Source organism: Talaromyces rugulosus, chromosome II (genome assembly GCF_013368755.1).
Source record: "Talaromyces rugulosus chromosome II, complete sequence".
Classification (NCBI taxonomy): Eukaryota; Fungi; Ascomycota; class Eurotiomycetes; order Eurotiales; family Trichocomaceae; genus Talaromyces; species Talaromyces rugulosus.
In genome coordinates this window covers 714,791-726,608 of record NC_049562.1, presented here as the reverse complement: position 1 = coordinate 726,608, position 11,818 = coordinate 714,791, and the positions used below count along the sequence as shown (strand labels likewise).

At 44.4% G+C, this 11,818-nt stretch overlaps 6 protein-coding genes across 6 annotated transcripts; 2 read left to right on the top strand and 4 right to left on the bottom strand.

Moving 5' to 3' along the window:
• Positions 1-14: 14 nt before the first annotated feature.
• TRUGW13939_02709 (uncharacterized protein) lies at positions 15-1,072 on the bottom strand (the record flags this gene model as incomplete). Its single annotated transcript, XM_035485898.1, has 2 exons — positions 15-718; positions 814-1,072. The coding sequence occupies 2 exons, from the start codon at positions 1,070-1,072 to the stop codon at positions 15-17; spliced, it is 963 nt and encodes a 320-aa protein (XP_035341791.1).
• Positions 1,073-1,947: 875 nt separating this feature from the next.
• Positions 1,948-2,551, bottom strand: TRUGW13939_02708 (uncharacterized protein; the record flags this gene model as incomplete). Its single annotated transcript, XM_035485897.1, has 2 exons — positions 1,948-2,130; positions 2,192-2,551. The coding sequence occupies 2 exons, from the start codon at positions 2,549-2,551 to the stop codon at positions 1,948-1,950; spliced, it is 543 nt and encodes a 180-aa protein (XP_035341790.1).
• Positions 2,552-4,973: 2,422 nt separating this feature from the next.
• TRUGW13939_02707 (uncharacterized protein) lies at positions 4,974-5,686 on the top strand (the record flags this gene model as incomplete). The annotated part of the gene is made up of 3 exons (XM_035485896.1): positions 4,974-5,203; positions 5,263-5,364; positions 5,422-5,686. The coding sequence occupies 3 exons, from the start codon at positions 4,974-4,976 to the stop codon at positions 5,684-5,686; spliced, it is 597 nt and encodes a 198-aa protein (XP_035341789.1).
• Positions 5,687-6,108: 422 nt separating this feature from the next.
• TRUGW13939_02706 (uncharacterized protein) lies at positions 6,109-7,777 on the bottom strand (the record flags this gene model as incomplete). The annotated part of the gene is made up of 4 exons (XM_035485895.1): positions 6,109-6,191; positions 6,264-7,282; positions 7,346-7,581; positions 7,646-7,777. 4 exons carry the CDS (start codon positions 7,775-7,777, stop codon positions 6,109-6,111), a joined length of 1,470 nt encoding a protein of 489 aa, XP_035341788.1.
• Positions 7,778-8,668: 891 nt separating this feature from the next.
• TRUGW13939_02705 (uncharacterized protein) lies at positions 8,669-10,107 on the top strand (the record flags this gene model as incomplete). The annotated part of the gene is made up of 2 exons (XM_035485894.1): positions 8,669-8,998; positions 9,301-10,107. 2 exons carry the CDS (start codon positions 8,669-8,671, stop codon positions 10,105-10,107), a joined length of 1,137 nt encoding a protein of 378 aa, XP_035341787.1.
• A 919-nt stretch (positions 10,108-11,026) lies between these two features.
• On the bottom strand, positions 11,027-11,563 carry TRUGW13939_02704 (uncharacterized protein; the record flags this gene model as incomplete). The annotated part of the gene is made up of 3 exons (XM_035485893.1): positions 11,027-11,153; positions 11,254-11,290; positions 11,344-11,563. The coding sequence occupies 3 exons, from the start codon at positions 11,561-11,563 to the stop codon at positions 11,027-11,029; spliced, it is 384 nt and encodes a 127-aa protein (XP_035341786.1).
• Positions 11,564-11,818: the final 255 nt, after the last annotated feature.

Below are 11,818 nucleotides of genomic sequence, written 5' to 3'. Positions count from 1 at the left end.
TTTGTGGTTTGCTTCTAACTCTTTCGTCCAACCCCCAGCAATCTTTTCGCCTGTCTTGTTGCACCTCGACTGGCACCCGAGCCTTCGTCAATATCCATTTGTGACCCCACAGTATCAACTCCACCATCACTACCATTGTCAAAATAGCCATCGTCCTCTTCAATATCATCTCCACTATACTCGCGCTTGTTGGTATTGCTACCACTGGCCTGTCCGCCAGTTCGAAACCCGGCTTTGCTGCCACGGGCATTAGATTTCGAGTTCCTGCTGCTGCGAGAAGCGGTCCCATTCCCATTTGCGATGGCCTTTTCCAGAATCTGTGTGCGTTCCCGCTCCCTTCTCCGGTTTTTGACAGCCTGGTCTTTGATCTTGGCGATTTCGGCTTCGATACCACTGATAACGTCGCCGCAGCGGTCCTCCCATTCGGTCAGGGTGGAAATCATCGACGATACTGTCTGAGGTTGAACATCTCGCAGCGGCGCAACGGCAGTTACGTTTACTGTGGGAGGGTTGCTTGCAGGCGATAAACGAGCCTTTATCAAGGATGAATAGATCGCTGTGGTGACGAGAGACTCGAGTTCGGATGCGTTGGGGATCGAAAGAGCTTCCATCAATCCCTGATATGTTAGGGGGCGGGCGGTACTGGATATCGTTAGGAGGGTAAGTAAGCGAAGCTTCAGCGCCTGTTCGTTGCTCAGCTCTGGGAGATCAGGTGTTGCTGTAGTCGCCGAGAAGGCCCTTTGTTAGTTTCCCCGTCTTCGTTTCATGATCCTTTAATAATGATAAAAAAAAAATATATATATATATACTAACATTGGTATTCCTGCCATGTACCCCAGGCAAAAATCTCAAGTAGTTTGAGGTATCCTCGGTACTCTCCTGGTGTCTCTAGTGAACGCAGCGACTGGATGGCTGGGGTTTCCAGAAGCTCGGCGAAGACGAATGTGTTGGGATGGGAGGTGGCATTGGTGATGATATTAGCAATATAGCGAGGCGACGAGGCCATAGACGAGGTCGTAAGAAGTATGAACGGTTGAAGAGCCTCCAGGGCCCGTGACTGTGCCTGCTCCATCGCGTCCCCCAATACTGCTGATGCAGGCGTACGATCTCGACGACTCTGATCTGGTTCTGACAGGAGGGTCCCGAAGCGAAATGACTTTGGAAATGGGGATAATGTAGCGAAGGGATTCTAGAGCGCTATTTCAGTGTGAGAGAAGGAGTTGCAGAAGTTGGATTTGGTTAAATAATGCTGGGTGTGTCTGGAGGCGAAGGTTTGTGGTTCATTGTCCAGCGAGCGGTGGTTCTTGGAGGTTGTTTGCATTCTTGGCAAACAGCTCCCCGCACGCTTATCAGCTTCTTGTCCGATAGTTAACTAAGTGGCGCGTTTCTTTCATACACTTCAAACAAACATCGAACGATTTGGGTTTTAGAAGTCCGCCGAGCTATTTTTTCTCTTCTCTTTCTCCCTCATGAAATTGTGATATGATCTTAGACAACTGATGTTCCATCCAAACCCTCTCCCGGGGAGTTTGTCATTTTCCATTCCCCGTAACGACATCAATTGATTGCGTCTTAATCCGGCACTGCCTTTAATTTCATGCATAATCAATTACTATGACTCCTACACCCCCATTCTGCATTACACGCCTTTGTGATTGAATTGCTGAGCTAGGTCAATCGAGCCCTCATTTCAATATACTAGAACCCTGAGGCGTCGATCTCTTAGGTACGTTAGAGCAATTAGTTATATCACTTGAACAAATGAATCAATTGATTGCTTGAGCATTCAAGCGTGTTTATAGCGGTCTACAGCACCCGGCTATTCACTGATATATAGGTTTAAGATATTTTTAAATCCATCAATTGGTGTATTCTAGAGACCATTATCGATGGATAAGCACATTTAGAAGAGCAAGAAATGACGTCTCAGAGAAATTTATGAACTCTCTAGCGATGGCCTTTTGCGTAGGCGATAAGTATTTGGGAGCTCTTTTGGAATTTCCTCACATCCCCTTCGACGAATACAGCATCCACAGTAAACAGCCGTGCAATGAATTTCCAATGCCCCTCGAGAACAAATTCTGGGAGACGTGCAACATCCACAGTCAAAGTTACAGCATCCCCCTCTTTCTTTGCACTTGACTTTTAGCAGATCTGGCCACAATTGATCAATCATTGCATAGTGCCGCACAGCGGGCCCCTTGGGTTGATCAACCATATTCCGGCTCATAGTCCGTTTATGCAACCACCATTCCATATCCAAATTCCTGAGTTCCTCTTCATGTCGTTTCAGTTGCTGAGTTTGCTCATCTGATAAGGGCGACCCTTTGGCCTGTTTCTCGAGAGCACTTATTTGTTCATTCAGATAGATCTCACGCTCACAGATTGCTATCCCGTTCAGTTGTTCTTGAAATTGACGGTTGATCCATTTTAATTGTGAATCCAGACTGTGAGACGAAACAAATCGCTTTTCAAAATTTAGAAGCTTTGTTAGCGCATTGGACTTTTTGTAAAGGAGCAATTGCTCCTCGATCCTCTCGAAGAGCTTCATCTCTGCACGGTTGGGCCTGGTAGAGAAAGGATGAGACTATCCTGAGATTTCCCACTAAACTAGGCTTTAGGCAGGAGATATCATAGCTTGTGAAAGGTAGCTAGGTGAAAAAGGCGGGTTGCGTTAGTCCTAGTTAGGCAGAAAGCGTGCTAGTCATGACGGAATGATCAAGAATAGAAATGTCATTGTGTTGCAATGATGATTATTGATACGTACTTTAAAGTTGATACCGAAATAGCTGCCTTGATTGATCCATACTTCTCTTGTGTCTAAATGATGAGTATTTGATCAATTGATCTTCTATCTGCCCATAAAAAAACAAAGCCGATTAACCCCTCTAATGAATAATTATACACTCTGAGTATAGTTACAACCTTTCTTCTTTCTGATTACTCAGATTATTAATTTGTAAGAAGAGGCAGAACCCTTTCGCATTTGTCACACCTCTTCGACGGTTCTGGGCATCTGGAGTTCGCCTGGAGCGCTTGTGCAGCATGGAGCGTGAGATAATACACTTCAGAACAAGACGAAAAATTGAATTTTCTGCTTATTTCATCCAAAAACTTGCGACATCTACTTCCCAGCTGTCATCGTCTACGGCTCGATATAATGACACCTGCCCATCTCGCCACTCAATTTCTTGGTAATACAGAAACTTAAGGTATTAAAATAAAACAAAACAAAACAAAATAAGAATTACGGATTTACTGATAGCTTTCCATGCAAGACATATATTGACACATACCTTAGTGGTGATCAACTAAACGGGTATTTAAAAGTGAGATTTTTGACCGGGGTAAGGGTCGGATCAGGAATATCTATTAAAACACCGATAGAAAAGTGTAGCATTTAAATAATTATTGTTAAAGCCCTGATATGATACTATTTAATAACTGGGATTCACTGATACTCACCCGTCGCAGTTGTGACACTTGTCGCCCGGCCTTGCAATACATAATGGGGTGCAAATATTGGTACAGATAATCCTGGACGTAAATCAAGCTGATAGCAAGGAAATATATGAAAGCCAAATAGACATCCCAGATTCCGAAATAGATCGAAGGGCTTGCGGACTGCTTGGCGGATGACTCTGTCAACATCGGAAGCCTTCTGGCAACCTCTTGGGTGATAGAAACATACATGATGCTTCTGTCAAATTTAATTGCTGCCATAATTGTTACTAGGGGGGATGTAGTCGCATATTATGAGAAAGAAATTTGAGTGTCATGTCTATCATCCGATAGCATGACTCATTATAACGGTATGAGTGAGTCAGTTGAAAAAGCCGTGGGCTACTTCGCAAGACTTTATTGAGAGTATCTTTTCCTTTCGAAAAAAAATATCTTCAAAACTAACCAAAATTTGAAGTATTGCGATAATAAATTCGAGGCCATGGCAGAACGGAACAGCCGAAGAGTCTTTTTGAACAGTACCAAACGAACGCGTACAAAGCTCATCGTGAGTCCTTGGCCAACTAAATTACAGCTTCACAGACACCTTATCTCACAATAACATCGTATAGCTGAATATGGACACCCACCGGCCCAGAACGCTCATCTAACAGCGGAGCCTAACCGGGCCCATACTCAACTTCCAGGCCCACAACTACAGACAGCACCTGTGTCCACCTCCCCACGTACTCAGACTTGTTATAGTTATTACACTCTCTATGGCCTTCCCGTGCTTGAAAATATTCTAGGTGCGGGACATCGAGTACATGCAGGGTCAGGAGAATGGTATCTCAGATAGAGATCTTCAACCACTTGTTCAAATCGCGTCGGTTCTAGGAGTGGAGTACGGCCGACAAGTCAAGAAAACCCCCATGGTCCAGAAGAATAGTAGCAGTGCTCTGAAATTCGGTATCTTGGATATAGGTGTTCGAGTAGTATATATAAAATGAGATTAAAACATACTTGACTCATTAGGGTTTAGGGTTACCGTCGGTTTGCCCTACTTTTCAAATCATCCGGTCTGCACTCCGGCCACGGACAATAGTTAGAGAGAGGGTGGCGGTTTCTTTTAGCTAGACTCCGAGGCGAGACAGAATCATGTCCGGCACTCTCCCAATGGTACCAGTTGGCAGGCGCCGTTGTGACAACTTCCACCTAGATGGTGGTTTCCTTTCTTCGAAGATGCTGTTTTTCTCCCACGGTTATTCACTAGGCCATCGCGACAGTATCTAAGCACATCGAGGCAGGTGCGTTCATACATGTCCTATTACCAAAGTGCACGTGTGAACGAGACGCTCATGCATGGAAGGAGTTGAATTGAAAATGAAGAAAGACAGGCGCCTCCCACTTTTCTCCCTCTTTTTCTTCTTCTCCTTCTTCTCTAAGAAACACAGAACAATCGCCCTGCCCCTTTAGTTTTCGTTTTCCTTTTCTTTAAGACAACCGCAATCCTGTTTCTTTTGCCAATGAAAATGACTGAACACACAGTCACCATCACCATCACCACCACCACCACCGTGACCAAGAGTATGGTGACGACCACGACCGACGCCTGCAAGCCCACAGACCTAGTCAAACTCATTGGAATTCAGATGTTTGGGCAAGCCCGAGACATAGTGTCCGTCCTGATACCTACTCTTTCACTAATGTTCGCTCTTTGCGTGGGGCTCTGGCTCGCGCACAGGCATATCGTCGTCCGACCGTAAGTAAAACTTTTGTCAGGCTGTAGGTATACCCGCTAAAAGTGATGATTCAATCCAGGCGACAAGAGCACGAGTATGCCATGGCGTTGCTCGAAACGCAGCGAGCCAGCGTGACCGCACCCCCGCCTGGAACAAGCATTCATGTCCCGAGAATTCCTTAGTATGTAACCGTCTCCCTAATATCGTCTCTCAATCCATTTGCTGACATGAGCTGTAGTGAGCGGTGGCGACCGAACCGGCCAAATCTTTGGAAGAGGTTCTGTGGTCTCTTCATGGGTCACAGAAACATTACATTGTCTTACCAACCCACCAACTTGTTCAGCACCCGGCTCTCTGAACCGCCAGCCGGAAACAATCCCCCCAATCCCCCCAATCCCGTCCATTTCAATTTGGAATTGCCTATCCTGGCCAGCAATGGCACGGGCAGGCCACAAGTGCGAGGGGAGGGAGATGGACTTGAAAATTTGGTTGAGGGAGATTAATCTCAACCTCGATCTCAGGACAAGCGAGGACGCCGTTGTGACTCTTTCCGACTCGACTGACGTTGTGATGTATTTTATGATCATGAGTGGAGGAGGTATTGTCCTACGAGTGGCTGGCCATGACTTGCGTTTGCCGGAATTTGAACATCTCGCACCCACCGAAGCAACTGGGCCTAATGTAGGTCGTCATCAAATTTTCTCTGGTCGAGAGCACTAGAGTCACCTAATAGTGCCCGTAATTGCGGATGGCAAGCCTTGAGTGTGTATTGATAACTTGTGGAAGCGTTACTTCTCAGAAACTGAATTTTAATTTATCTCTTATTTATGAATTTACAAACAAGGTCAATTACAGACTGAATATTCCTCTAAATACTAACTAGAATTATTCATAAGGAATAGTTTCTGACAAAGATAGATGGTGATCAAACAGAACTTTGCTTTGCGACTACCGGGTATATATATGATCCACCAGCCGTTAGATCTTGAGTTGGACCATAAAAACGCACTGGAATGAAAATATTGGTTAGCAAAGTCAAAAACCACGTCATCTGCAGCTTTGGGAAATTGTAGGACTTACAATTTACGGTAAAATTGCCACCTCCTGCGGGTGTAGGTAGCCAGTTACTAGTCCAATTCGCCGGCGGAGGGACATCAGCTGACTGGAGGAGAATAGAAAAGGCATCATTGCGATCAGAAATGTCTTCTCCATATATCAAATCGCCATCAGGGTAGGTGAGATTGCTCCTATCACCCAATGAGTACCTGTTGAGAGGGTTTTGAACCAGGTAACTCGAGGTGTTATAGACAGTCAAACTCCAGAACCCAGCGTTTATTACGGGGGGCTTTCCAGAAGGAAAAGTCAATACATATGACTGATTTTTGGATAGCACAAATCCAGGCTCGTATTCTGGGTAAAGTGATTCATACTGAACCAGCTGCAAATATCCAGTATAGGCAATGTAACTTCGGACTCCGTATTGGTTCAAGAAATTTCCGCTGTACCGCGGGAGGAAATCAATCCAATCGTTGTTGAAATTCTGTAAGAAGTTCGTGATGGACAGTATTTCTGCGTACATTTCTTTTTGAATTATGGTGAAATTTAAGCCGTGTGGAGGTGTGTAATGACCGTTATCCAAGCCTGCTTTCTCAAGTTTTTGCTGTACAACTTGCGCCTCTCGTTTTTCAGCTGGTGGATTATGAGGAGTGAAACGTGCGACAACTTTAAGAAGATTTGTGATCTCGTTAAGATCAAAGGCTGCCGAAGACTTTGCTGCGAGTGGTGAAATTGAACCGTTCCCAAATAGCTCTGCCGAGAGTTTCGGGGCAATTCGTCCAGTTCGACGAGGGATTTCTTCAAGTTCCATCTGATCCTGAATTGTGTGGACTGCATCAAGCTCGGTCGAGGAATTGTTTCGCAATAGTACACGTGGAAATATCAATCCATATACAGTCGGGAAGTTGATGATTCCTAAATACTCGCTGTTTGACGGTGGCGATTCAAAGCCCACTCTCTCGGATGCCCCGACAAACTTCAATAGGTATTTTCCCGGTAAAGTCGAATTCAGGGCTCCTAGATTTGCAAAGTTGTTTGACCACCTAAGTTCATAATTTCTTCTGTTAGTTACTCCTTCTGTCGCCAGGCTGAGAATATGCACATACAGATCATAGAATGGGAATACATAAAAACGATTATCGTCCACCGATGGTATTGTCAATGCCACATCATAGTGTGATAAATCTATCGCGGCCTTTGAATAGAGTGTATCCACATTCGGCCTCACAATGGCCGCAGAACTAGCACTGGCAGTGGTTCTGTCGTGGTAAAGTGTGTTGCTACCATTCGAAGCCAAGAGCGAATCAAAGGTGGCAGCATATTGGGTCAATGGATAGCCATACTAGTATGCATTAGACATCTAACCTAGTTATTTACACATGATGCTTTGGACAAAGGATACTTACGGTGACAGCGAAGGCTGTTGCATTGCTAGCGGATATAGAACGTTGTGATGCCACCTCATTTGGGTGGCCTGTGGCACAGATGTTCTTCGCCCAGAGTAGCAAAGCAAATGTCACGACCCGGTGAGTTAACATTGTAAAGAAGAATCTTTATGAAAGTGCTCGAAACAGCCAACGAAAAGTGAAATGTAATTATTTCGTAGTTCAAGTTCAACTAGGAATTCCGAGGGATTTTATACTATGAGATTTGAGTAATTGGCCCTTATTGTTATGAGTGTGGCTTAGATTACTACTGCCTTTGGGGTTTCTCGCACTCACTTCTACTTATAGTTTAACTAAAAATGCATTTACAATCTCCTATGAAAAAGGGAATGATGATCAACGAGTCTCAAACTTTCATGGACTCTGGTTGGTTGGCTCGCGGTGCCTTCTTCAATAGGTTTAGTGAGAGCGGATCCTGGCGGGTTTTAGGGCTGAGCTAATGTTGACCATGACCTTGGTCCTCGCTTCGTGGCCCCGATTCTTCTCAGCAAAACAGATGATTAGTTACACGTCATTGTTGTTATTTACACTATGCCTTGATGGCTTAGCTATTAGCCTTCGTTAATTCAGTCAAGCATCAAACGATGGTGAAGCCTAGCAAAGGCTGCAGTACCTGTCGGGCACGGAGACTAAAGGTATGCTTCGTTTCCGCCGTGGTATGATGAAAACAATAAAGAAGACAATCGCTAAGAAATACTCTTATCTGATTAGTGTGACGAGACTCGCCCCGCCTGTTCGCAATGTCTAAAGTCGCATTATTCATGTCCAGGTTATCCGGACCTCTGGACGGTTATGCACCGAAGCCAAAACGAGCAGCTTGCGCGGAGGGTACGAGCCATTAACTCCTCAAAACATGTAGGTCCACTATATTCTACTACCATATATAGAAATTTAAATAATAGAAGAAACGAAAAGATGGATGGGCTTGCTACTACTGCACCGAGTGTGAGGAAGTCTGCATGTTCACAACAGGACTCCCGCCCCATGCCTTTCCCATCATCTCCGATTACGATTGATGAAGCAGTGGCATTCTTTCTGCATAGCTATGTTCTAAGACACGGCGAAATTGCCAATGCACACTTCACTCATCAGCAGATGATAAATTCTACCAAATCGAGCGAGGCAGTGTTCTGGGGCGTGGGTGCCGTCGGAATGGCATCGCTAGCTAATATCAGAAAATCAAAAGCTTTAAATCTTATAGCAACACGAAAATATATATCTGCTTTAAAACTCACGGCTGCATCACTCCAGGACACCACGCTATGCAAGTCCGACGAGACAGTCATTGCAGTTGTCCTCCTGGGCATGTTTGAGGTAAGTAGGAAAATTTGGCCGTTTGTCTAGGCCGAAATTTTTTACACGCTTATCAGGTCTTCTCAGTTTTTTATGAGCACAGATATTAAAATAGACGATTGGGGAAAACATATGAATGGAGGGGTGGCTCTCCTTCGCCTACGAGGGGCGGAGCAAATCCATAGAAAGAGCGGATTACAACTTTTCACGCAGCTGAGATCCAATATCGTGCGTTTTTTCTTGGTCTGTATTATAATACAGCTGTTCCCATGATTAATCCACACTGTTCTTTTTCTGTTCTCTGTAGCTAATTGTCATAGCAGATGGCGGATTGCCTCCGGGTTGGCACCAAAGTTCCAACGCCCATAGTCGAATTATCAAAAGCTGCAGAAAACTTACGGCCTCCAGGAGAAAAATATGCAGATATACTTGTTGACATTGTTTCACGACTTACCACACTACGTGCCGATATCAAATCTAGGAGAGTTACCGATTGGCTGACGATTCTTGATATGGCTGTGGAAATTGACCAATCTTTTACTCAATGGGCATCTGACGTGCCTGCTCGATGGCGTTATACTACATCATTCCACCACTCTGATAATAATGTCATCCTAGGGAATTTTCCAAAGTGCATGAACTATACGTTTTGTGGTCGATTTGATATATACCCAGACCTTTGGGCAACCAACGTTTGGAACTATTACCGCGCCACTCGAATGATTACTAACTGGATGATTCTTGACTTGCTTGCGCATACACCCACAGAGACATTTAACTGCTTACCAGAAACAATAAACACTCTTCGACAAAAAGCCGAGGAAAATAAAATACTCCTAGCAGAAGATATATGTGCTAGTGTGGCCTTTTCTTTCGATCCTGTTGGCTGTCAGTCAATCGTGTTGGGACAAAGGTTGCCTGACTCGACCTACACTCCTAGTGGCTGTTTGGGGGGTTCACTTTTGATTTCTCCTATAGCTGTTGCGGTATGGATATCACGATCACAACCATATCTAAGAATGTGGATGCTGTCATGTCTTGAACACATTGCACATGACATGGGTATCGGCCGAGCGGGCGCAGTATTTCGGCTATTAGAGGAAAATAAGACAAATGATGGTGATAGCTAGGATTTAATTTAGGAGGGCATTCAGTGGACTATGTTATTGTGGATAGTAGCCTAGTAACTAAATGGGAAAATTTAGAGAAAAATATTTTGGTATATCACAACGCCTTCCTTCCACCTCGTTTGCATGGTACAATATATTGAAGGAAGCATAGCAGAGAAATGGTAACGTCAAATAGAGAGCACCCACAAACACAGGTTTGAATTTATCGGTGAAAAAAGAGAAACCCGATATCAGAGAACTAAAACAACATCTTTTCGGCCGCTTGTTGCTCTCGCTCACATTTTAGTTTATAAGACTCGGTGAAACTACACACGGCCCTTTTTTGTTGAGAAGTAAATCTTTGACCAATCCATGAATGAACTGGACCGCTGGAAACTTTGGTTCTGTATTGTTCTTGACTTCGACAAGGCCCTTTGATGCATTTAATATGTAACGATCCATGACAATGTAGGAATCATCCCGCCAATTTCTTCCCTTTAATGCTTTATGTTCAGTCCTCGCCTGAAGAGCAAAATAAAGCTCCAGCCTCTGAAAAGGCTGCCTGGCAAATAATACCAATTGCAGGCAAAAGTGAGCTCGTCAACATCTTAATTTTCCCTAGTTATGATACTTTCAAAAAATTCACCTAACCCTGCAGGTATTTCTTGGAGCCGTTGTTGGAGTACACGTATATAGCCACGGGCATTTTCCTTGTTAAGAGCATTGACAATCAGACAAACCCACGGAAAATTGTTAGATGATTTCTCAATCATCTTTTCTTTTATTTCTGTTATTTCATTTCCTCCTCTCAACACAGAGTTATTAATTTGCTATGTCTTTGTCACTTCAGGGGCCACATGCATCCGTGCTTGCATGTGCGCTTACTTCTGCACACAACTTCTCATTCCCCCATGTCGGACGGCTGCTGATAAGAGCCCACCTATTTTGGAACATGAACAATTTCAATATTGTTGCCATCCATATCAGAGATAAAGGCTGCATAGTATGGCTGGCGGCTCATCTCTTCTCGTATACCCGGTGGGCCATTGCCACGTCCACCGTGTTGTCTGGAATTAGATCAGCAAATTGAAAATAAGCAAGCTAGTTTTGAGAGGGAACTTCTAATAATTAGGGGGCTGATAGTGATATTCCAAATGAGCGACTCACAATGCCAGCTGGTAGAAGTGATCTACCGCCTCTTGATCTATTCCACCTTGGTCAGCGAGCTGGCTATGCCTTCGTATTTGATAATCTTACTAGGGGCATCAAACGCGATGTGGGTTGGCAGCGGCGCTTTGGCATCAGGCAATTGCTTCAGCCAAAAATAAGGATAATCACTACCGTATCCGATGAGAGTATTTTCGGATGCGCAGATCATCTCGACATAGTCGATTGGCTGTAAAACTGCGCGATAAAACGATCGCAAGAATTGGAAGTTGGCTTTAGAGGCCCAGACGAAGACATGGTTTATCGTCATTTTGCAATTTGGATAATGAAAGATGATGATGAACTAGACTGGAATCCGCTGGGTTATGTGGTCTAATATAATATTTTTTAACTCGGGTTGTGGCCTGACCCCAGGGCAAGCTGACCGGAACTCCGAGCTGAATGACAAACACTGGTTTAAGCAGGGGCAATATGACATGTCCGCTGGTGAGACGCTGCAGCTGACGCGTTGAGCCTCACACTTAAATATTTGGTAAATGATCTCTTAGTAAGTTGATGGTCCTAG